At 47.2% G+C, this 25450-nt stretch overlaps 2 protein-coding genes across 2 annotated transcripts in view; one reads left to right on the top strand and one right to left on the bottom strand.

The window, feature by feature from the left end:
• Positions 1-21086, top strand: part of DIS1 (Actin-like ATPase superfamily protein) — a 34751-nt gene extending 13665 nt beyond the window's left edge. The window contains exons 5-10 of the mRNA XM_078578422.1: positions 9201-9293; positions 9544-9663; positions 10805-10915; positions 11246-11371; positions 11451-11549; positions 20793-21086. Of these exons, the coding sequence (XP_078434548.1) occupies positions 9201-9293; positions 9544-9663; positions 10805-10915; positions 11246-11371; positions 11451-11549; positions 20793-20873 (630 nt within the window). The 3' untranslated portion in view covers positions 20874-21086. The remainder of the gene's footprint in view (positions 1-9200; positions 9294-9543; positions 9664-10804; positions 10916-11245; positions 11372-11450; positions 11550-20792) is intronic.
• Positions 21087-21839: 753 nt separating this feature from the next.
• On the bottom strand, positions 21840-24899 carry LOC144706062 (Ku70-binding family protein). Its single transcript, XM_078578936.1, has 5 exons — positions 24775-24899; positions 24461-24582; positions 23107-23244; positions 22745-22828; positions 21840-22123 (listed from the first exon to the last, which is right to left on the bottom strand). The coding sequence occupies exons 1-5, from the start codon at positions 24866-24868 to the stop codon at positions 21986-21988; spliced, it is 576 nt and encodes a 191-aa protein (XP_078435062.1). The 5' UTR covers positions 24869-24899; the 3' UTR covers positions 21840-21985.
• Between the last annotated feature and the right edge of the window lie 551 nt (positions 24900-25450).

Here is a 25450-nt window from a genome sequence, read left to right on the forward strand (position 1 = left end):
TTCATAAGGTCTAATGGACTCTCATAACCCAATATTTCAGATGGCAGACTATTAATCAAATGCGTAGCAGTCAACAAGGCTTCTCCCCAGAGAATCTTGTGTACTCTCTGATGAATGAGCAAAGCTCTAGTTGTTTCTACAATATGTCCAATCTTCCTTTGTGCGACACCATTCTGCTGTGGTGTATTAACACATGACGACTCGTGGATATTACCATTATTCTGAAAATATTCACGTAGTGTTGTATTAAAGTAATCCTTGGCATTATCTAACCTGAATTTCTTGACCAGTACACCATACTGTGTCTTCACCAGAGCAACAAAACATTTAATTATATCTGTTGATCTGAGTATTACATGTCTTTATTTTCTCTCTCTTGTTAGCCCATTAAGGGCCCTCTCTAGTCAGCCCATTAGGGCTTCCTATAAAACCCTATAATCTCTTTCATTTGCGATCAAGAATTGTTCTTTTCTTGTTTACATGGTATCAGAGCCCTAACCCTAACCCTAATCTGGGTTTCCTGGGCTCGACCTTGCGCTCCGATCTTCGGCGGTTCTCACGACCGCCTGATCTCGCGCTCCGGTCTCTCGCCGTCTCGCTCCGGGCCTCCCAGGCGCTCGCCGTTCTGACGTCCACCGTCCCAGCGTCTTCCGCTCCGGCGCCCGTCGTCCCGGCCCGCGCCGCCTCGGCTCGCGCCCTCGGCTCGCGCCGCCCGGCTCGCGCGCCGGCGACCAACGCCCCGCGCTGCTGTCCCGGCGACTGTCGTCCCGGCGCCCGCCGTCCCGGCTCCCGCCGTCCCAGCGCTCGCCATCCCGGCGCCCGACGTCTCGGCGCCCGACGTCCCGGCACCCGCCGTCCTGGCTCCCACCGTCCCGGCGCCCGACGTCTCGGCGCCTGCAGTCCCGGCTTCTCGTCGTTCCGGCGCCTTCTGACTGTGGTCTACTTTGCTTTCATCATGACGAACCCGGTTGAAGCCCAGACCTCTACTGTCACGCCAGACTCGACGCCGGTATCTACGCCACATGCATCTGCGGTGCCTCTCGAGCCCGGGAATTGGTCGTCCTCCTTTGGACCATCCTCTTTGCCTCGGATGCCTCCGGATGGTATGTTTACTGGATTCAATCTCCTGCAATGGCGCCAGTACGTCCAGACAACTTTAAAAGGGCGTCTCATGCGCCATCTTCTAGAAGACGGACCTTCCCGGACCGATCCCAAGTATTATGATTGGCTGGACGTTGAGGGGGTAGTTCATCGTTGGCTCTTGGACAGTATTTCACCTAGTGTTAAAGGTGAATTCATGTCTCTAGAGTCGGCTCGGGCGGTCTGGGAAGCAGCACTTGAGAGCCACTCCAAGAAGCACAACATTGCGACTGCACGCATTGGTACATCGGGCCGCTAACCTGCGTCAAGGGGACCGGTCTATCATGGAGTACAGTACGGAGCTCATTTCGTTGTGGAATGAAATTGACTACTACATGCCGCCCGACCCCCATTCGGTGGACCGCCAATATACTCTTCAACTTCGGGTTTTCCAGTTTCTTATGGGACTGAACCCGGAATATGAAGTTGTACGGGCTCAGCTTATTCATCGGGAGACTGGTCCTACCTTCAAGGATGCGCTCCACAGTGTGCGGGTTGAACAAATCCCGCTTTCAGCAGGCCCAGAACTCGGCTTCGGCACTTGTAGCTCATTCCTCTTCGTCTGCACGCCCATCGTCGACTCCACCACCCGGCTCTTTGCCACGTGGTCCGACGGCTCGGACGGAGGATTCTCCAAAGGGTGATCCTTCGCTGTTTTGCAATTACTGCAAGAAGCGAGGTCACTCTAAGGAGACGTGCTACAAGCTTCAACGGAAACGCGCACAACCGAGCAACCTTGCTGCAGCCGCCTCGTCCGCGCCCCCCCCAGGTCAAGTGCCTATGCTGTACGGTCTTCTCCCGACTAGTGCCTCGCCCGCTAGCTTCACTCCGGAAGAGATGGAGCGTCTACGCCGCTTGCTTGATCCTCCAGTCGTGGGCTCATGCTCCTTGGCCCACGCAGGTATGTCCACCAGTCTTCCCACACCTACATCCCCTCCTGGCCATTCTTTTTCCTCTTCCACTTGGCTTCTTAATTCCGGTGCCACCGCCCACATGACCCCAAATCCTCGAGCCTTTCAAACTTATGCACCCGTTTCTGGCTCCTCCAAAGTTAAAACAGCCTCCGGCGATCTTCTCACCGTGGCGGGTATTGGTCGTGTGGCCCTTTCCTCTTCTATGCATCTATCTAAAGTTCTTCATGTTCCTCGCCTTACTCATCATCTTCTCTCCCTATCTAGCCTTGTTCGCGACTTGAAACAAGACCTTACCTTCTCTCCTAATTCATGTTTTTATCGTGATAAGGTGTCGGGGAGGACGATTTCCATTGCTGAGGAGCATGAGGGGCTCTATCTTGTTCGTCCTTGTTCGAGTTCTCTTGCTTTTGCTGCTGCGGCAGTTTCCCTTTCGGCTTCCCACGAGCGTTTGTGGCGTCTTCATCGACGTCTCGGCCATCCTTCTTTTGCTACTCTTTATCGTCTCTTTCCTAAACTCTTTCAAGGCCATTGTGTGGATCGTTTTGTTTGTACTGCTTGTCGAATTGCCAAACATCATCGTACCACGTATCCTATCTCGTCTTCTCATTCTTCGACCCCATTCTCCCTTATTCACACCGATGTGTGGGGGCCTTCCCCTATTCATAGTACTTCCGGTTCTCCGTGGTTATGCATCTTTATTGACGACGCTACTTGATTCACGTGGGCATATTTCTTGAAGAACAAATCGGAGATATCTCGTGTCATTCCTCAATTTTACTCCCTTATCCAAACTCAATTCTCTATATCCATTCGTCGCTTCCGCTCCGACAATGCTAAAGACTACGTTAACATCACATTAAGCACCTGCTTCCAAGACAAAGGCATTATCCATGAAACTTCTTGTCCCTATACACCACAGCAAAATGGCGTTGCCGAAAGAAAATTCCGTCACATCTTTGAAATGACTCGGAGCCTTCTCTTCCATATGCATGTGCCCAACTATTTTTGGGGGGAAGCCGTCTCCACCGCCATCCATCTTCTTAATCGCCTTCCATCTCGAGTGCTTGACTACTCCACTCCCATTGACCGTCTTCAGCATTCCTTTCCAACTCTCTCTCTCCGAACTCATCTTACTCCTCGTGTATTTGGATGTGTATGCTATGCGCCCAACCACCAACTTGGTCGTGATAAACTGGATCCCCGTGCTATCAAGTGTGTGTTTGTTGGCTATTCTTCCACCCAAAAAGGCTATTTATGCTATCATCCACCCTCTCGTCGGTTCGTCGTCACCAAAGATGCCACGTTTGATGAATTGCTTCCCTACTATTCCTCCTCCTCTCCTGAACCCTCATCGTCCCCATCTCCCTCCGATCCACTCGAATTCCTCATCCTCGTCCCTCGTCCCTCTTCACCGGCCCCGCCCGACGTGTCTCCGCCTGTTGCTCCTCCAGCAATTGTGCCTCCCGACCCGCCTCCAGCCGCCGTCTCAGTCCCTCCTGTGGAGCCTCCTCCAGTATCTGCTCCTACGCTCGACCCTTCTGCTGCACCGTCTTCGATTCCTCCGCTCCCTATCCGTCGCTGCCCGCCTGAAAAACGGTATGGTATTACCCTTGCTCGTCGCAAGCCTCGGCTTCCTTCTTCGTCTCCTGCTGCCCCATCTACCTCAACCTCCACCCCTCCTGCCACCTCCTCATTAGCCGTGCTGCCCTCTTCCCGTTCCTCTCCCCTCTATCCGTTGGCGGAATCTATCTCCTCTCATCGCCTCTCACCCTCTTATCTTGCCCTTCTCACCTCCCTTGATGCCACTTCCCTTCCCAAGACGGTGGACATTGCCCTTTCATTTCCGCATTGGCGTCAGGCCATGGCGGAAGAACTTCAGGCTCTTGCTCACAATGAAACGTGGGATCTGGTTCCTCTACCGGCCGGGAAGCATCTCGTGGGTAGCCGTTGGGTGTATGCTGTGAAGCATAATTCTGACGGTTCTATTGAGCGCCACAAAGCCCGGATTGTGGCACAAGGGTTCACTCAGAAACATGGCATTGATTATCAGGAGGCCTTTGCTCCCGTCGCCAAGCTGAATACTGTGCGGATCTTATTGGCCCTTGCTGCGGATCGGGGCTGGATTTTGCAACAATATGATGTGAAGAATGCTTTTCTGCATGGAGAGTTGACTGAGGAGATCTACATGGCATTACCTCCTGGCTACACTTCCTTAGTGCCATCGTCTCCGCAGTCTGTTGTCTGTCGCCTGAAGAAAGCATTATATGGCTTGAAGCAATCTCCTCGTGCCTGGTTTGGTCGTTTCACGACGGCCATGCAGCGTCGTGGATACCGTCAGTGTAATGGTGATCACACCCTTTTCTACCGCCATTCCACGTCAGGGGGAGTTGCTATTCTTCTTGTGTACGTGGATGACATCATTATTCCGAGTGATGATACGACGACCATTACTGAGCTGGCTATGTATCTCTCGTCGGAATTTGCTATTCGCCATCTTGGCCCGTTGAGGTACTTTCTTGGCATAGAGGTGGCCTATTCTTCCAGCGGGATCTTTATTTGTCAGAGAAAGTATACGGTGGACCTTCTCTGTGAGCTTGGAAAGGAGGACGCCAAGCCTGCTTCGACACCGATTGATGCGAACCATCGACTTGGTGCCGATGCGGATGAGGAGCTTGCTGAGCCTGGCCCATATAGAAGACTTGTGGGAAAACTGCTTTATCTCACCCACACTCGCCCGGACATTGCATATTCAGTGGGTGTTCTGAGTCAGTTCATGCAGACTCGCATGAGCCATTTTCATGCTGCTCATCGTCTCCTCCGTTTCCTGAAGGGCACCATTGGCCGTGGATTATTGTTTCGTCGCCATACCGGCCTGCGTCTTGAAGTCTACACCGATGCAGATTATGCCGGCTCTGTGGTTGATCGTCGGTCCACATCTGGGTATTGCACCTTCTTGGGCAGCAATCTGATTACTTGGAGGAGCAAGAAGCAGAAAGTGGTCTCTCGATCAAGTGCTGAAGCGGAGTTCCGTGCCCTTGCGCATGGTCTGTGTGAAGCACTTTGGATTACCCAGCTTCTTCGTGAGCTACGGTGTCCAGTTCCCTCTCCTGTCCAGCTGTTCTGCGACAACAAATCGGCGATTAGCATTGCTCATGACCCCGTTCAGCATGACCGTACAAAGCACATTGAGATCGATCGCCATTTCATCAAAGAGAAGCTTGAATCGGGAGATTTTTGCACGCCTTATGTTCCGTCCGGTGAACAGCTTGCAGATATCTTCACCAAAGGGCTTCATGCCCCTAGGTTTGAGGAGCTCTGTTCCAAGCTGGGTGTGGATAACATCCACGCTCCAGCTTGAGGGGGAGTGTTGATCTGGGTATTACATGTCTTTATTTTCTCTCTCTTGTTAGCCCATTAAGGGCCCTCTCTAGTCAGCCCATTAGGGCTTCCTATAAAACCCTGTAATCTCTTTCATTTGCTATCAAGAATTGTTCTTTTCTTGTTTACAATATCAGCAACCTCAGACTTGTATTTTAGAAGATAAACCCATGTCAGACGAGTACCGTCATCTACCAATATTAGGAACCATCTAGCTCCATTTAATGATGGAGTGATACACGGTCCCCATACATCGCTATGCACAAGATTTAAAGGATTAGTACTTCTCCTGCCCTTAAAGGAGATTCTTCTATGTTTAGCATACTGACAGGAATCACATATAAGACTGGATAGATCCACATTACGAGCAAACATAGGGAACATTCTTCCCAAGAGTTCAAATGACGGATGTCCCAAACGAGAATGAAAGAGTTTGATTTTCTCTACTATTGGAAGACTATCTTCTTCAGGGGTACTTCCTCCCTCCGCCATCAGCAACACAGCAGCACCATTGTTCACGTTCAGCAAGCCATTCTTCTCCTCAATTGGTCCAGTTCTTCGGTTCAACTTCTTGTAATATACAACATCCAGAGTAGTCAAGTGTTAGACTGAGTGAAGAATCTTTAACCAACTTTTGAGGAGAAATTAAGTGGGCTTTAAGCATAGGAACATGCAAGACATTCTTTAGGAGTCCTAGACCCTTGATCTTAACTGTTCCAGTGCCGGTAACTGGGAGAGTCTCTCCTCCTGCTGTCAATACATGATGACAGCCAGAACATGCAGAGTGCTCCACAAATTTTGAGACGAAAGGTGTCATATGGTCAGTCACTCCAGAATCAATTATCCACTCTGTAGATTGATGCGAACTATGGGCAACAAGAAAAGAATGCTCACCAGTGCATGTCATTGAAGTACTTGCCGGACAAACCATATTCTTCAACCTTTCCAGCTCCTCCTTGATTGTGTAGAAGTCATTAAGAGTAATATGAGAGCCATCATCTCCACTCGCATGGATGTGCTCTCCTGTTGCTGTCTCCTTGGGTGCAAGAGAATTCTCGTGTGCTTTTGCAACATGAGCTTGGGTCTGTTTGGGTTGTCGACCATGTAGGCCCCAACAGTTTTCCTTCTTGTGAACCTTCCTTTTACAGTACAAACATACCCACGGTTCACGGGCTTGCCAAGTAGGCTTTCCTGAATAAGACTTGGATGTCTGGTCATTTGCTTCACGTGAATAAGACTTGGAAGACTGTTTTTTGGTATTGGCCATAAAGCCAGTGCCAACTTCCCCAGTTGAGACATGAGATGGTTTGATACAACATTCTTCTTCAAGAGCAAGTTGTATAGCTTGCTCCAACATTGGAACTTTCTCCCTGTTGAGAATTTTACGCCGCCATGATTCATAATCTGCATTCAACTCCATAAGAAACTTATACAGACGGTCTTTCATAATATAATGCCGGCAAGGACAATCAGTCTCCGCAGTAGGCCTGTAAAGATCCATCTCATCCCATAGTGCTTGAAGCTCACATACATACTCCTGGACAGTTTTATCTCCTTGTTGAAGAAGCACTGCTTTGGTTACTATTTCATAGAAACGCCAATCATTATTCGTTTTTCTCGGCCAAGTTAGGCGATGGGACGGCATTCCGATATTGGAGAGACGCATGGTCGCCACGGGGTATTCTTTGTGAGATATTCCCCAGACTGTATGCTCTTGCCCAGGAGCAAGATGCCCATGTGTGTAACTGCTGGGAGGGAGCGTGGAACCCGATCATACATGGGGCCTTATCTGACCAGCGTGTGTCCGAGCTCATCAATATGCAGCAATCCATATTACAGTTAAGACCAGAGGATGGAGAAAAGGACAGGTGGGAGTGAACAAATGGCCCCTTTTTGGTTCGAAAGGCTTATACGATGATCTGACAGGGGCAAGAGGATGACAGGGCACTAGTCAGTGCATGCAGGTTCATATGGCGATGCAGAGTCCCATTGAAGGCAAGATTTTTTGGATGGCTGCTAGCAAGGAAAAAATTAATGACCAGAGTCTTTCGCAAAAGGCTATACCCAGATACTTCACCACAATGCGTGCTATGTATGAACGGGAGGAAGATTTCAACCACCTCTTCTTTGAATGCTCCTTTGCTTGCACGGTTTGGGCCAGCCAGCCACTTCTAAGGTTGAAGGTGACATCTGAAGTGGCTTTTTGGGACTCGGCACAGAATTGCGCGGGTAGAGGAAACAAGGACGGGAGCCGATCTCTAGCGGTGTAATGGGTCATTTGGTTACATAGAAACGAGGTGGTGTTCCGAGGAAGAAGGGCTTCTACAGATGGAGCAATACATGAAGCAGAAGGAATTATGGCAGCATGGTCATCCCATGCGACAGGAGGTGTAGGGAGATATTGAAGATGACTGAAAGGAGTGTATCGGGCCTCTATGGTCCAAATGGAAGGGTCACCGATTCATCGGGTGTTCATCCCTAGTTATAGTTCAAAAAAAAAACATGTTCGTTTGTAGACAGCTTTTGTGGATTTTATCCCAGATTTGCTTTGCAGTAGAAAGCAGGAGATACTTAGGAATGAGATTTCCTTGCATGCTGTGAAGAAGCCATGTTTTGACGGTGTCATCTTCTGCTTTCCACGCTGCATAGTGGGGACTGGTTGGCGGTACCTCCGCAATCAAATGATGATACAGTCTTCTCCCTTCAAGCACCATTTCAACAAACTTACTCCAATGTAGAAGATTCAACTCAGTATACTTCATGAATTCCGGTATCCGATGACTAATTAGAGCAGATATCTCATGTTCCTGCTGAGCAGATTGGATATCATAAGACTCAGACTTCTCCTTTTCCATTACCTTCAAATTCTTGATTCAATAACTGGTCAGCTTCTGGCGAGGCAATGACAACAAGACTGGTGTAGAATACGGTCTGCAATACTGTCAGTAACTGACGAGCACGATAATGACAACAACTTCTTGCAATGACAACTCAGACTTCTCGGTTCTGCTGACGAACAAGACGAGTAATATGATCATTAACTGAGCTGACGAGCACCACAGGCAAGAACAAACACCACGATTCCAATGCAGCACGATGCAGCTCCTGAGAAACAAGCACCAACACTAGCACAGCGATTGCAATATCCTGTCATGAAAAAAAATGAGTACGACTAGCCCAGAGCAGCCTCTGGATGTCGACCTAGATCGCAGACCAAGAATGAGGACTCTTCGAACGTTCTTCGCTGGAAGATGTAGCCTCCAAAATGCTCTTATACCATGTTCACCAATGGAATAGCTATCCCCTGGTCACTCTTGCCAGAAACCCTAAGGGTAGCGGGATTGAACAACAGTAGCACCCCCATTACATTTACATTCCTGGTTCAAATACCAGGTCATGGATACACGAATTTGGGCTAACAGCGAGGCCCATATGTCTGGAAATAGGAAATAGCAAGAAAAGGAAATAGAAATAGCAAAAAAAACGAATTTGGGCTAACAAGAAATAGAAAGACGTAGAATAAAGATAGACTATCTCGGCTGACACAAATTTTTAGGGCACAACCAATCTTCTTTTGTATGACAGTTTTCATCAGTTTTTCCCCCGGCTGTTATTGGATAATGGAAAATCTCATTTATTTGGATGGTTTGAAAGGGACTGGCATTCCATTACTGTGTCAAATTTAGTGACCAGTATTCAATTTGTTTTACTCTTTGAAACGTGAATTTACTGAATCCCAAAATCCTCAGGACTGCATGCTTCTTACAGGAACGAGGAGAGCACGTGCCCCCAGAATTTTCTTTTGACGTGGCGCGAAAGGTTAAGGAGATGTACTGTTACACGTGTTCTGACATTGTAAAGGTAGCGTTGACATTAACAGAAATGTAAATTTCTTTAAATTTTGAGTTCATTTAATTCCTTTTCTGGTTAGCATTTTGTTCAATTTTGGGAAAATGGAGATAGAAGAAAAAAGCTAGGGCAGCAGGGCAAGACCCCCACTGCCATAGAACACAATATGGTCTCCAAACTGCATTCAGAATCCTTCATTATGGTGACACTCATATCTATAGGCTAGGAAAGAAGCTTCATTAATCTTGGTTTGTCTTTGCAGGAGTTTACGAGATATGACAAAGAACCATCTAAATACATTAAACAATGGACTGGCGTAAAACCAAAAACAGGAGCACCATATTCCTGTGACATTGGCTATGAGAGGTTCCTTGGCCCTGAGGTGGTCCATTGCTTCTCACTTCATTATTTTCCCGGTTCTTGCTTATTGTTTCTATGCAAATGTTTTTGATACTTGAATTTTTAGTAAAATGGTCTGCTATTTTGGGACTTGATGGTTTTCCGTTATCTCTCTTGAAAGTCTCACCATTCTTGTTTTTTGACTGTCATAATCTGTTTCTAATAACTTAGTTAAATAGGCAAATCGTTCAGCTCATACTTAAATGGAACCTGCCGGCTAATTATTTCCTTTATTTGACATTTCCTCTATTGTCATTTCATCTTTTGTTATTTCTTTTTATAGGTCACTGTTACATGTACCTTGTCAAAGGGGTACACGGGAACTCATTTAGAAGTAATCAAGAAATAGTGTTTTCTGATTTTCGTCTCTTGGGTCTCTCGATCTCTCCTCTTGTCTACAAGGGTTTGATAGTGGAAAGGTTGGCCATCTACCAATCCGACAGAACCTTCTCCCAAAACAAATCATTTCATGAAGCATGTTGAATCTTGAGACGAAGGAAGAAATTTCCATGGCAGGGAAAGAAGAGGGGATGAAAAGAAGAAACAAATGTCCAACTTATTTAATTCAAAAAAAAAATGTCCAACTTATTAGATCCGTAAAAGAAACGGGTAAATTATTTTTAAAAGTTGACAGAAATATGAAGAGTATATATGTAAAATAGCAACACACCACTGAAATTTCGTGCATAAAGTTGTCATGCTCTGCTTGCGAGCCATGGGGAAAAGTGTTTTATTTCTATGCTGCAGGGTAATTTTTCTGTGCTGACGCCATCAACTTTTTATTTGTTTGGTTAATTTTGAGTTCAGTCTATCCTAATCTGTTCTTTGGACAGCTTGGAAGCGTTTCTCATTAGCTATATGCTATAATTAATTAATTTATGCAGAAATTTATGGATGTTCATCTCCGGTCTGTCGTTCCTATCGGATGTGGACTCTTTCTTCATATTACATAGCAATCCGCCTTTGAATGAATACACAGGAACGTGATTCGCACCTATATATTCTATTTTATTCTTTTTCTCACATAGTTTAATATCTTTTCGCTTCTTAAAAGTGCAAGTATTGGTTATTTGTAAAAAAATTGACGTCAGGTCTGACATGAATTTTCATCCTACATTTTGCAGATTTTCTTTAACCCTGAGATTTTTAGTGATGAATTTACTACGCCCCTGCCTCTAGTTGTTGATAACTGCATCCAGTCAGCCCCAATCGACACAAGGCGGGCTCTCTACAAGGTTTTATCAGAAGGAAATGTGATGGTATCAGTGTGATATAAATCCCAGCGTTGTGTGGGGTATTTCTGTCATTTCGTCCTACTAAGGGGGGTCATTTTGGTTTTTTCCCCTTTGTTGTGTTCCCCTTTAAATGCGATAGGCCTCCTTGAGAGCTCTCTCCAAATAGAGGAGTTCTCCCTTTTAGAAATGCATACAAATGAGAAAATTGTACAATGACCCCAGTGATATGAAATGTCAGAAATAACCCTCACAGGGGTGGGGGTTTATATCACAGACAGCCCATTTTTGCATGTGTACTCCGATTTCCTAAAATTTCCAAACCCCATGCAGAATATCGTGTTATCGGGAGGGTCAACCATGTTCAAAGACTTCAACAGGAGATTGCAACGTGATATAAAGAAGATAGTCGATGCCCGTAGCCTTGCTTCTGATGCCCGTCACGGGACAGAAATTAAGGTTGGGATTATTCAATTGTTTATTTCCTTTTTAAATTTTCTTTTTTGGAGACGCCTAAGCTTGACTCGTCTGGCTTCAGTCTCAACCTGTCGAAGTCAATGTGGTCAGTCATCCAATTCAGAAGTTTGCAGTTTGGTTTGGGGGCTCCGTTCTTGCTTCAACTGCTGAATTCTTTGAGGTATGGTCAGTTTCATGGGTAATTTAATCATCTCACAAATAATTACTCCGTTTTCTGTTAAGCTTATTTAATCTTAAATTTAACTTTGGGACTTCTTTAAATTGAGGTTATGAATTTTTTCTGGAAAAAAATCTTAAGATCAATCTGAAAATGGTACGTTTGAATAAAATATTGCCTTGATGCATTAAAAAACGATAATTTGCTTTGTCATAGGCTAGAAATGGGGAACGTCTTACGGGTATCTTCAAGATTTTACTTCAGCCTCTAGTGTTTACCCTTACCTTCCTTTTCTTCTTGAATCGTCCAGGCATATTGACTTGTTTTGGCTCATATTGAACTGAATTTGGTGTAGTAAATGACATACTTATGTATGGTCCAGAGATTAAAAGTCGGCAATTTCCTCGCTGGAGAGAATCTTCCTACCAATTTCTCAAAGAAATTGAACAAGCAGTGCCCACTATATGAATCTACTTGCTCTCGAAGCCTTTGAAATTTACTTAACTTCCAGTGTTTAGAGTTCCTTCCGTCTTATTTTTGTATTTATGCGTGATTATTGACTGCTTTGGCACAGATGAGATTGGCTTAAGTGTAGCAAGTAACATGTTTTCTTTAAGAAATAATGCAAACAGCATGTTTACGTATGGTTACGAGAAAAGTCAGTAGTTTTCTGGGCCAACGAGAATCTTTTTTTCAAGGAAATAATGAAGATCAGCGGGAACCAGTGATCAACCCGATATTATGTATATAGACAGGAGTTACAAGGTCCAAACTCCACCCCTCCCCTTCCATTCATGTCCTTCTAAACCAGCCTGAAACAAAACCCTCTGTTTTGTGTACGGCTCTATCAGTGAAAACCGTCCTCCCTTTAAAAACAATTTCTTATGGATGCAGCCAGATGTCCCATAACAGTGCTAGTAGCCTTCTCCGTCTCCCTCCCAAATATTCCAGTGTGGAGAGAGATCCAGAGTCTTGTCTGAAATAACACTCACACGGAGTTTTCTGGCAGGCCCAAACTACTAGAGTAGATGGGCAATCAAAGAACAGATGAGTGCAGTCCTCTTCGCCTCTTATGCCCAGAACACACTCTAGCAAAGTGTTAGGGGATAATCTCTTCAGAATGGTTGCAACAGGAATCCCCCACCTGAGTAGCAGACATCCAAAAATCTGCTCCTTCAAGGGAACCTTCTGCTTTTATATGAACATGTATGGGTTAATCATTGCCAGCTCTTCTCAGTCTATGTCTCTAATCTTTGCATAAATATCTTTACAGAAAAAAAGGTACCGCCCAACCCCTGTCATCATGTAACCCCTTGATAGGTGTAACATGGATAAGAATGCCGCATCCACAAAAAATCCTCCATCCTCGGGTCTGATTGAGCGTCCACAAAGATTGTATTTCAGATGTCATCCTATCAATCATCGGCTTGACAGATCCTGAGCAAAGGTGAAAAGCTGTGAAAACTCCCCTCATAGAGAAGCCCTAACTGACCAATCATCTCGCCAATAATAGAATAGAGACCCATTAGTTTAGCAAAGAAGAACTCCCCAGAAAAGTGAACCATTTCCATGAGCGAGACTCTATCCAAATCTATGGATCTCCCAGCATCCCTGTAAGTCTGTCAACGCCACTCATTGGCTGACGCCTTCCATTCTATGAACACACTACCACTGAAATATTCACTTCATTCTTTGCCTCCCTGTCAGGAGCCACATAACCCTCCCAGTGTAGGCTCATGCTGTGGCTGTCTTTCAGTACATTCAGCATAAAATCCTGCCCAGAGCTCATAACCTTGCCCACTCACTTGGTCAGCAGCTCCAAGCTCATTGTTTTTTTAATTAAATATAAAAGGGATGAACACCTGACGAATCGGTGAACCTCCCATCAGGATCTTACAGTCCCTTCACCATCAATCCGATCATATTCCAAATCTCCTCTCTCCGCCTGTCATGCGCATGAGCCATGCTGCCTTAAATCCCTCCGCTTCGTATGTGGCTGCATCTGTAGAAGCTGTCCTTCCCCTGAACTGCACCTCATTTCTGTGCGACCAGATGTCCCTCCAAGTTCATTGTTTGTAACTGCAGAACTACCTCGGACTCTGAGCCTTTACAAAGAAACCTTCACATTGGGTCAAAGGGAGTCTTGTCTAACCTCTCGAAGGGAGAACCGCGGTGGTGAACGGTGGTGAGGCACCGTTCGACGAGACCAACAAATGCTTCAGATGCTTAACAATGGGACATCACGCACGTGACTGCAGGGAGCCGATGAGGTGTCGCAGCTGCAAGGTGGGTTCGCCGCGGTGGTGAAACCCCCGCCCTCGAGATCGTCCGACGAGACCAACAAATGCTTCAGATGCTTAACAATGGGACATCACGCACGTGACTGCAGGGAGCCGATGAGGTGTCGCAGATGCAAGGGAATAGGCCATCGCCAAGCAAACTGTCGTCAAGGGGAGAGAAAAAATGGAGGAACTCAGGCTTGGATAGAGCAGCCCTTCCGGACTAAGGCTCACCAAGCGGACCAGACAATTGATGAAGGGAGGGAGGATTGTAGTGCTGTTCTGCAAACTTGCTTGGTGGGAGACATTTTCGGCCGCATTCTTGATTTGGAGGTGGTCCACAGGGATCTCTGGAGGAATTTCCCCACGGCGGATCAGACTGAATTGCGGCGGTTGAATACCAATACCCTGCTCGTTCGAGGGGTATCACGGAAGACATTTGATGTGGTCTGCGGCTGGACGCAGAGGATTGCAGACAGTGCGGAAGTGAGATGGCGGCGTGTTCTCCCCACAGACGGGGCTGAACGGAGAAGGCGAATAGGGGGTGGTGATAGAGGCACAAGGGGTCCCGTTGATGCAGCGTAGAAGATCACCACTGGAGAGGATGGTCGAGTCTTTCGGGAGACTCACGCATATCATTTCGTTGGGATTGGAGTCTGGGGACCCCAACGTGGCAGTGTTGGAAGTGGAAATGGTAGAGGGAGATCTGATACCACAGTCAATCCAGTTCAATAGCTATCAGAGTACTTTCAGGGTGAGTTGCCGAGCTAGGGCACTCCCGCCGGCACCTTGCGTACCCGGGGGTCCAGAGGCGCGACAGGGCGAGATGCCGCGAAGCTCCCCCAATCAAGCACAACCGACAATGCAGACGAGGGAAGACATGCCAATACTAGATGGAGATATAGGGGGCCAGGCTCAAGGAGAGTCGGAGACATTGATTCCTCCAGCGCCCCCGACTGCAGACATGCAGGCAACTGAGTGTGGTGGGTCAGACCTTCCACAGTTGTCAGAGGAATTGGCTGAGTTGGTCACCCCGGTAACCCAAGAGGGGGACGTTGCCATGAAGGGGCAAGGCCCAAGAGGGAGGAGGATAAGGATGCCCCAAAGAACACGACGCATCAAGAAGGGTGATTTTAGCCAGTTTAAAGGCATTGTGTACCGTCGGGGGAGATTAGCCGTGATGGATGCTGAGGGTAAGGAGACATGGCTAGTGGCGGGGAAAAATGGTCTAATGCGTTTGAGAATGGAAGGACCATCAAGAACGATAGTTCCTAAGCCTCCGGGGAGTGAGGCGATGGAGATTGCAACTCCCCCAAATCAGGGAGCGGATCTCGTGGTAGAGCGAGATTTGAACATGCCATTGACGGTACGAGAGTTGGCTGAGAAAGTGGAGCTCCTACTGGCGCAGATACAAGGGGGGCAACCATCACTCCAGATATGAAATGCATCTCCTGGAATGTACTCGGTCTCCGTGACGAAGGGAGACGCGGTGTGATAGGAGGGTATTTGCGGCAATGGGGGGCAGATATAGTATGCTTGCAAGAGATGATGCTGGAGAGATGCGACACTAGGGCGTGGAACTTGGTGGGGCCGGGGTTTCCTAGAGGGTTATGTTGAAGAAGAGAAGATGGATAGCTCTTAGTTACTTAGAAAGGAAGGGATACATGCCCTTATATAGGGCTGAGAGAGAGAGTATTAGAGATTTATCTATGTGGGATTAAGAGAGGGAACCCTTAATGGGCTAAGGTCTAGTGGACCTAATAGGCCACACCACCTATTTCCCAACACTACCCCGCAAGCTGGAGCGTGGATGCTCGTCATCCCTGCCCAAATTGTGATGTAGTAGTAGGCGGTGTAGAGCATGGAGCAGAATGGCCGGAAAGATGGTGGAGCACGGCTGGAGGCTGAAGACTGTTGAAAAGAGAAGATGGCCCGAGGCAGCCGAAGGCGGCCAAGGCGGTGGAGGTGCCAGGAGGCAGCCGAAGGTGGAGCAGGGCGGCCGCGGCAACTGAGGTAGCCAGAGGCGGCCGAGGCAGCCGGAGGTGGCCGAGGCTGCCGGAGGTGGCCAAGGCGACCAAGGCTGCCGGAGGTGGCTGAGGCGCAGAGGAAGCCCGAGGGCAACCGAGGCAGTCGGAGGAGGATGTAGAAGATGGTGTGGAGCCGACCGAGGCAGCCGGAGGGGCCGAGGCGGCAGGAGTCAACTGAGGCAGCCGTAGGCGCCGGAGGTGGAGGGCAGAGGAGGAAGCCCGAGGGAAACCAAGGCAACTGAGGCGACCGAGGCAGCCGTAGGCGCCGGAGCCGGCTGAAGGCGGTGGAGGGTGGTGGAGGGAGCCCGAGGGCGACCGAGGCAGCCAGAGGCGACCAAGGCAGCCGTAGGCGCCAGAGGCGGCTGAAGGCGGTGGAGGGCGGCAGAGGGAGCCCCAGGGCGACTGAGGCAGCGGAGGCTGCCGAAGACGGATAAGGCATCCTGTGGGGGCCGAGGCGACCGAGGCCGCCGGAGACTGCCGAGGCAGCCGGTGGTGACCGAGGCCGCCAGAGGCTCCGAGGCAGCCGGTGGTGGCCGGAGGTGGCTGATGAGGGCGGCTGAAGACGGCCGGAGATGGCCAGTGACGGCCAGAGATGTCCAGAGACGCCCGGAGACGGCTGGGGACAGCCGGAGAAGGCTGGAGACGGCCGGAGAAGGCCGGAGACGGCCGGTGACGGCCGACAAGGGGGGCCGAAGGCCGCCAAGGCAGTTGGAGACCACCGGAGGCAGCCGGGGACGGCCGGTGACTGCCGGAGACCACCGGAGAGGATAGATGAGCTGAAAGAGAACGTAGACGGCGACGAAGGCTGGCCAGAGGATGTCAAGAAGAGGGACAAGGACGGCAAGAAGGGGGACACCGAGAACGAGGACGAATAGAAGGGAGACGGGACGGATGAGGATGCGAAGACGAACCCCGACGAGGAAGCTGGCATCGAGACTAGGGTGGAGAGGAGATGAGGCAACGAGGGGGAGGAGTCCTAACCTGGGAGCGCCGTGGGACAGAGATCGCCCGAGTGATGCAGAGCGCACGCAGGAGATCGCCGGAGATGTTTCGCGGACGGAAGATGCAGGGCGGCAGAGGGAAAAAAAAACCTCCGCCGCCCTGGACGCCGATGCGGAAGATGCCCTAGGTCATCGACCTAGGCTCTGATACCATGTTGAAGAAGAGAAGATGGATAGCTCTTAGTTACTTAGAAAGGAAGGGATACATGCCCTTACATAGGGCTGAGAGAGAGAGTATTAGAGATTTATCTGTGTTGGATTAAGAGAGGGAACCCTTAGTGGGCTAAGGTCTAGTGGACCTAATAGGCCACACCACCTATTTCCCAACAGGTTACATGGCCGTTAATGCAGTCGGAAGATCAGGGGGTTTACTGGTGGCATGGAAAAGAGGGGTCCTGGACGGGGCAGTATGTGGCTGCAGTTAAACTCAAAAGAATAAGTGACAATGTTCAATGTGTGGTGGCATCAGTCTACGGCCCCGTTATCGCGACTCACCGACAGGGACTATGGGAGGAGCTGGAGGGGGTGGTTGCGCTCTTCCAGGGGATCCCAATGCTTATTGGAGGGGATTTCAGGAGTCGAATGATAGACCAGATGGGACTGGAGGACAGGACCCGGGTTCGGAGGAATTCTGGTCCTTTCTTTCAAGCGCGGGCATGCAGGAAATGGGGTCTACGAACTGTATCTACACATTGAGGAGTACGAGGGGACCTAATACTCTCTCCCGGCTTGATAGGTTCCTTTGTTCAGTGGAGCTGTTGGAGGAATACCCGCTGGCCGAGGTGCATGCACTCCCTAGACCGTTGTCGGATCATGTCCCAATTATCTGGCAGGAAAGTGTTGGCCAGAATAGATCCACATATTTCAAGATGGATAGATCGTGGTTGAGTGAGGAAGGTTTCAGGGAGGAGGTGAGTTCTTGGTGGTCATCCCAAGCCACCCAGGGCACAGCTACAACACAATTGGCTACCAAACTGTCAGATTTGCATCTTCACTTGATGAAATTGAAGAAAAAGATCCTAGAAGAACGACACAATCGTAGAAATGAGGCCTTGTCACGGGTCCAACAGCTCGATGCATTAGAAGACGTAAGGGGCTTAACTGATGCTGAACGCTCAAAGAGAAAAAGTTGCAGAGGAATAGTGGAGGAAGACAAGAAGCTCGAGCTTGATTGGAGGCAGTGCTCTCGCCAACTATGGCTATCTGAAGGGGACGCCAATACTCGATTCTTTCATTTGGCAGCGAATGGAAGGCGTTGCTTGAATCAAATACTACGTTTAAAAGTGGGGGATCGAGAAGTTAATGGGACACAAGCGGTTGGAGGAGTGTTGGCAAACCATTTTAGGGAGATGACTAAAAAAGGGACTCGAAATCAATGGAGATGGAGTGGTAGAAGCGCATCCGAGGTGACACAAGGACAACAAGCTGAGTTGGTGAAGCCTTTCTCAGTGGAAGAAGTGCAAACAGCGATCAAAGGTTTAAATGAAGAAGGTGCACCAGGTCCGGATGGATTCCCTGTTTTTTTCTTCAGTGAATTCTGGGAGGTGGTTGGGCCAGAGGTGATGGGTACACTAGACGAGTTCCGGCGAGGAAATTATGGCTTGGAACGACTCAACCGACCCCACCTATTTCTACTGCCCAAAAGACCTGGTGCCATCAACGTGGGGGATTTCAGGCCCATTGCACTGTCAAACTCTATATACCTTATCATTGCCAAGGTGTTGGCGAGTCGGCTAAGGGTGGTAATTGGGGACCTAGTTGGGCCGTTTCAATCGGCCTTCATTCCTGGAAGACAATTGGTGGACAGTGTGATGGTGGCAGGGGAGATTGCATCATCATGGAAGACGAATAAAACTAAGGGTTTCATGTGGAAGGTCGACTTCGCTAAAGCGTATGACTCACTCGACTGGAGATTCTTATGGTCGGTTATGCGCAAATGCGGGTTCTGCGAGGAATGGGTGAGATGGGTGAGGCAATGTGTTACGTCTCACCCATTCTCGATACTGCTCAACGGTCGAGCTGAGGGAGGGTGGATCCACCCACAAAGAGGAGTCAGGCAGGGATGTCCACTAGCACTGTTGCTTTTTGTTCTTGCGATGGACACCTTGGCCACCTGCACACTTAAAGCTTGCGAGCAGGGCCTACTACGGGGTTTTCAGATGGCTAGCTACTCAGAGGGAATCCCGCTCCTGCAATATGCGGATGACACCACTTTCTTCATTGAGGGCTTGTTGAGAGAAGCTCGTATTTTATCCGCACTGCATGAACTATTTGCGGACTTCTCGGGGTTACAACTTAATCGAGCCAAGTCGGCCTTTGTGGGTTTCGGAATTTCTTCGGAGGAAAAGGCACAGTGTGCAAGAGCTTTAGGCACACCTCAAAGCTCGCTCCCGATGGGCTATTTGGGTCTTCCGTTGACCGGGAGACGGATCCCAGCAGCAGAGTGGCATCCGGTGGTCGAAAAATGGAAAGGAGGCTCGAAGGTTGGCAGAACAAGACACTATCAAAAGGGAGTCGTTTGGTGCTACTACGGTCGGTCCTGTCAGCAATCCCGTTATTCTACTTGTCAGTATTCAAAATGCCAGCAATAGTGGTAGACAGATTGGAGGGGGCTATGAGAAGGTTCTTTTGGGGAGGCACTGGAAAGGAAGGGGGCAAGGGAGTGCCTCTTGTGGCGTGGAGATATTGTGTAGACCTATGAAGCACGGAGGGCTGGGGATCCTTCATCTGGAATCAATGAATCTGGCATTGTTGGCCAAATGGGTGGAACGGATTATGAAGTCAACAGAGGGCCTAGTTTTCAATGTCCTGAGAGATATATATGGCTCTGAGATAGGTTGGGAGAGGCGTTGGGCTCGTGTCAGGGGAGAATCCCCCTTTTGGAGCGGTCTATGCCAAGTGATACCTCACGTGCGGGAGTTCTTTGAGCCCAAATTGGGGGATGGGGCAAGGTCCCATTTTTGGACTGATAATTGGTCTAACCAAGGCACCATGAAGTTGAAGTTCCCAAGACTATTTGCACTAGCGAGACACCCAGAGGCCAAAGTCAGTGAGTGTTGGGACGAGGCTTGGGTCCCTATATTGACAAGAGCTTTATCAGGGCCACGTTTTGAGCAGTTTTTGGGGATGCAAGAGTCACTTCTACCACTCAGCCCCTCAACTGAAAGTGGAGACGGTTGGATGTGCCGGGGGTCGTCTTTCTCAGTGAAAGAAGCATATTTGAAGATTAGAGAAGAAGCGAGGGACGACATGACCATCAATAGGGCATGCCACAGGTTGATGAAGCTCAAAGTTCCACTGAAAGTGCGACTTTTCAGCTGGTTATTGCGGAGGCAGAGGCTGATCACACGGGTCTATCGGCGGAGATGGCCCCCCATGGATCCCGTTGACTGTCCTATATGCGCTCGGGGGGAGGAGGACTGCTCACACCTATTCTTCACGTGTCATTCGCCCAGAGAGTCTGGGCATCGCAACAGGTACCGGAGGTGAATGTCTCCTCGGATGAGGCCTTTTGGACTTCAGTCATAGAAGGAAGACAGAAGCAGAGTGGAATGGGGGCGGCTACTCGCAGTGCTCTGGGCGATATGGCTACATCGGAATGAAGTGGTGTTTAAAGGAAAGGCAGCTTCGGTAGTGGACGTTATTCATGCCGTAGAGGCACTCGTGTATTTTTGGGTTGGAAGGGGAGGATAGTCCTTTTTTGGTCGGGTTTGTACATTGTTTGTACAAAACATTTACAATTTAATGATAGCGGGTTGGCCACCGGTTCCGGGTGGCCTTCCATATTTTCTTCAAACAAAAAAAACCTCTCTAAGAAAATGCTAAAGGGGACAATGCCCATGACATGAATCTATTAGCACATGAAATTGTCTTTCAAATTTTACTTTTTAGAAACTTTTTGGCCTTGAATCATGCTTATGCAGCTGAATGATGTCGCAGGCCTGTCATACAAAAGCTGAGTACGAGGAATATGGGGCTAGTATTTGCCGCACAAACCCCATTTTTAAAGGGATGTATTGATGTTGCTAGCACAAATGCATTGCGGAGAGTGCATGTACAATTGGAAAAGGAAAGATGGCCATCTGTTCATTTAAAGGTGTTTATACAATTCTTTTTGGGTGGGAAAATCTTTATAATTGTAATTGAATAGGAATCCCATTCTTTCAATGTGTTGCATACTTGATTGTTATTGGTGATTTTAATGATGATGATAAGTATGGCCGCATTATGGAAGGATCAGCATGACTTCTTGAGCAATTTGATATGATCCCTGATCTCCCAGTAAGGTATTCTGTTTGTATTTTCCTTCACATAGGGCAACACTACCTTTAAGTTCATATCATTTGTTGGCTTCTCTCGGAGAGTTGTGCATGCATTAACTCATGATTGATCCTCTGGATTTCATCGTATTTTCTGTAACTCGCTTTATTTCATTATCACATTCGAACTGGCAAGTAGAGTAAGGTGTCGATGATGATGTTGAGTGGACTATGCCAATGATGAATTGTCATCATCATCATCCAGCAACAGATGACACATTGTCATAATCATTTTCATTCATTAATGCCAAAATGGATGTGGATAGCAACAATGATGACTTATTAAGTGCCATCCACCAGCCAAACGGATTTTTTTCTGACTGAGATTCATGCGGCAACAGAGTAATAATGACACATGATGATTATGATGATGATGATGATGATGATGACGATGATAAAGAATTCATCTTTCATCGTCATCCAATCGCTGATGACAATTTCATCACTGTCATCATCATAATCCACGAGTCATCCATGGATGTGAAGACCTAATGACCAGACAGAATCTTAAAGTACTTTGATAGATTCTAGAACTTTATATCATTAACAGGTGTGTCTGGAGACGTAATGACAACAATAGTTTCAAGCTAAACTTCCACCAACTTTCTTAATTAAAAAAAAAAATCATCTTCAGAAGCCAAGATCGTGTCCAAGGACTTGTCGAAGATAAGACAAATTTAAATTCCATAGAAAATTTCTCGCAACGAGTTATCACACAATAAATATGAATCAGAGACCAAATGAGGTGATTTCCATCGTATCAAAATTCAAAACGCCAGAAGATCAGCTGGGCGCGTTATTTTAGAGCCTCTTTCATGGAGCTCGATCAAAGGGTTTGGTATCGTTGTAGCAGATCTCCCAGACAGCTTCCATGGCATTCTTGGCTTTAGATGGTCCAGAGCAATAAGGGTTATTGGCTAATGACATCTGCACTCGTCTCTTCACGCATTCCTTTAAAATCCGGATACCCATTTAAAAATAGGAGAAATCAAAACATAAAACATAACAAGATACTTCAATAATTTTGGCATCTCCAAAGGTACATTTGAAACCTATGTCGAAAAAAGACAGTTTGGTTGTACCTGGTTTTTTAAAAGATGAGATTTATCACGTTTAGTGGCTAATTATGTGATGGGCACGAGATCTCGACCGTTTATCTTGTTAGTGTCATAATACAAAAACAAGGCACTTGTAAGCTTGGGCATCACCACAGATATTTTCTAAACCTATTATGGGAAAAGATCTGGTGGATCAGAGATCGGGGTTAATCAGTGGGTAGACTCTAGGCTGTAACCTGATTCGCCTTAAGAGGGTAATAATACGACAAGCACGAGTTCTGGACTGTTTGTACAATAGATATTTGACTAGGGTTTGACATTCTTGATGATGAGTGAAAGCACGATGACAATAATAATGGTATCATCTCATCGTCATCGCCCCACCATGGTCTAGTTATTAATTTTGTACAGCATCTGATGACAATAACAAGTTTGTCATCATCTGCCAACCCAATAAAAAACCCTTATTATCTGAGCAAACAAATAGTAAGATCATAATGGAGTTTAAACTGACCTGTTCATGACCTCGTATCTTGGTGTGTCCTCGCAGCAATTCTCGTTTAAAATGACAGTCACCACTGAGATGGGCAGCCCGAATCTAGATGATTAAATGGCGGAAGAGAGTGACGTAATAAGTCCAAAAAGTTTAAAACTTTAGAGTCCTCTAAATCCCATGTATTGAAATAAGTTAACCATCTTTATACAGATTCTCATAATGCATGAAAGACCCCATAAGGGATATGAAAATCACATGAAAGACCTAAGTTCCAACAATTCTCATAATGCATATTGGACAAGATGAAGTAAAACTTGAGCAAAGTTCTATTGGATTTGATGAGTTATGTTGACTGAAGGAGTGAAAACAAAGATCTATACCTCACTACAAGCATGATGGGCACAGTTTGTCCAGTTCAGGTTTGCAGCTCGGCAGTCGTCATAGGCATGGATGAGCTCGTGGATGATTACTTGATTGACTTCATCTTGAAAGGTCAAATGATTACTGCATACAACAACCTAAACATAGAAAAGATCAACCATCTTTATACAGATTTTTCTATTATAAATATTTTGCAAGCAAAAATAGCCACATCCCAGAAGTATACCGCAACTCAAAATTAAAATTGACCACTTAAATGTCTGCACAAAAGAATACGAACTGAAAAGACTAGTCTGCTTCGTTGAGGATTGAAAGAGTGCAGGAATTGAAACAGGCTAAGCCTTAAAACCCAGAAGAAAATATTTCTAGCCAGGCATGAAAGATACGGACAATAAAAGCTCAAGTGATCAACAATTTTGCATTATCAATGCCACATTTGCGTCTTTCATAAAGATTTTTTTAAACAAAAAGTTTCTTTCATAAAGATAACATCAAGGTCTTCACAGATCTTTGGAAGAAACAGGATAGAAAAACCTCTGTGCGTAGAATAATCTGCAAAGATTTTGTTGAGTTCTGAGTTCCTAGTAGAGTCTGCAAACGATGAACATATTCATCATCCCAAAACACATCATCGCCATCCAAAACCCCTTAACTGTCATCTATAAAAGCCTGTGTGAAGATGATGAATCCACTGCTGTCATCATCATCCTGTTGTGAATGAATGGCGGTGATAATGATGAAAGCACCATCATCTCTCATCTTCAAGGAGAGGCTAACAAGTGGGTGCTTACGAGAGGTGATGTTGATGATCAAATCATTATCGGCCCCCCGTCTTCGTCATTGGTGATGAACGAAGACTAGGTTAGAAGGCCACAAATTCACCCCGTAAGACATTGGAGACATAAATCTAACATGGAAATAAACATGGAAATAAACATGGGAAAAACAAACGATGGCCTCTGATGATCTGGCATAGACTTTGACAATTTGCATGACGAGTAATTCCAATTGTCTACCAGAAATTCCATTTCTGTTGCCCTTTCTTGTTCATCCTTTGTTCTCTTGAAACTTCGTTTGATCATCAGACAGAGATGACTTGAGCATCATGAATGATCAATCTAGTAAATCCTCTACTGTTTCTTTCCAAGTTACGATCAAAATCAAATAGCATCTCTATAATGTCATATCAAACACAAAAAAAATCAAGCCGTGTAAGAACTCGGAAGAATTCCAAGGTAATACCCACACCCAAATAGAATAAAAAATCATAAGATTCAAGTAGACGAAGAAGGAAATCGCGAAGATCATTATGATAAAAACGACGAAGACGAAGAAGAAGAAGAAGAACAGTACCCCTTTACCAGTCATATAGCCGCCGCTGACTTTGTCAGTGCAGACCGTGGCCTTGAAGAACCGCTCCTTCACTGGGCAACCCGCCTCTTCCATCTTCTCACGGAGGAATTTTACCATCGGAACTGCGATACACACCAAGAATCAAGCCCTAAAAATCCCTTCTTCCCCATTCCCCTGATCCCAAATGAAAAAAAAACAGAGATATATAGATAGAGAGATAGATAGATAGAGCTAGAGAGAGAGATAGATAGGTTGAGAGAGAGAGAGATAGGTTGAGAGAGAGATAGATAGGTCGAGAGAGAGATAGCGCGTACGTTTCAAGCTCTTCCTGATCATGCCCTCGCAGGCCTCTGTCGACATGCCGGCGTGGCCAACGTCGGCGCCGCCGTCGCCGCCGGCGTCCTCCATTGCGAGTAAGAATTGTAAACTCTTGCTTATAGACTCGTTTAATAAAAGACCTTGACGGATGACGGATGATGGTACCGGATGATGGATAGCGGATGACGGATGATGGATAGCGATGACAAATGACAGATGACAGATGATGGATGATGGATGATGGATAACGGATGACGGATGACGGATGAGAGATGACGGATGACGGATGATGGATGACGGGTGATGGATGACGGGTGATGGATGACGGGTGATGGATGATGGATGATGGACGATGGATGATGGATGATGGATGGTGGATGATGGATGATGGATGACGGGACGGGACAAAATGGCATTTCAGTCTGGTGTTCCACATAGGGTGCTAAGTTAAGTAGGGATCGGCAATCGTTATCCGTCCATCGTCTGTTGACGTTGATGTCGGCGTGAAGGACGACAGAATCTTGGGACTCTACAGACGGATGATGTAGAGATTGGTGTCTGTTGTCATCGGTGCTGTCGTTGTGATTTCGTCGTTTGTATGTTGGGGTTGATGTCACATGTCGTTGTGGTTGGGTTGTGCTGATCCCTACAGTTTAGGTCTATTTTTGTCAT

This window comes from Wolffia australiana, chromosome 7 (assembly GCF_029677425.1).
Source record: "Wolffia australiana isolate 7733 chromosome 7, ASM2967742v1".
Lineage (NCBI taxonomy): Eukaryota > Viridiplantae > Streptophyta > Magnoliopsida > Alismatales > Araceae > Wolffia > Wolffia australiana.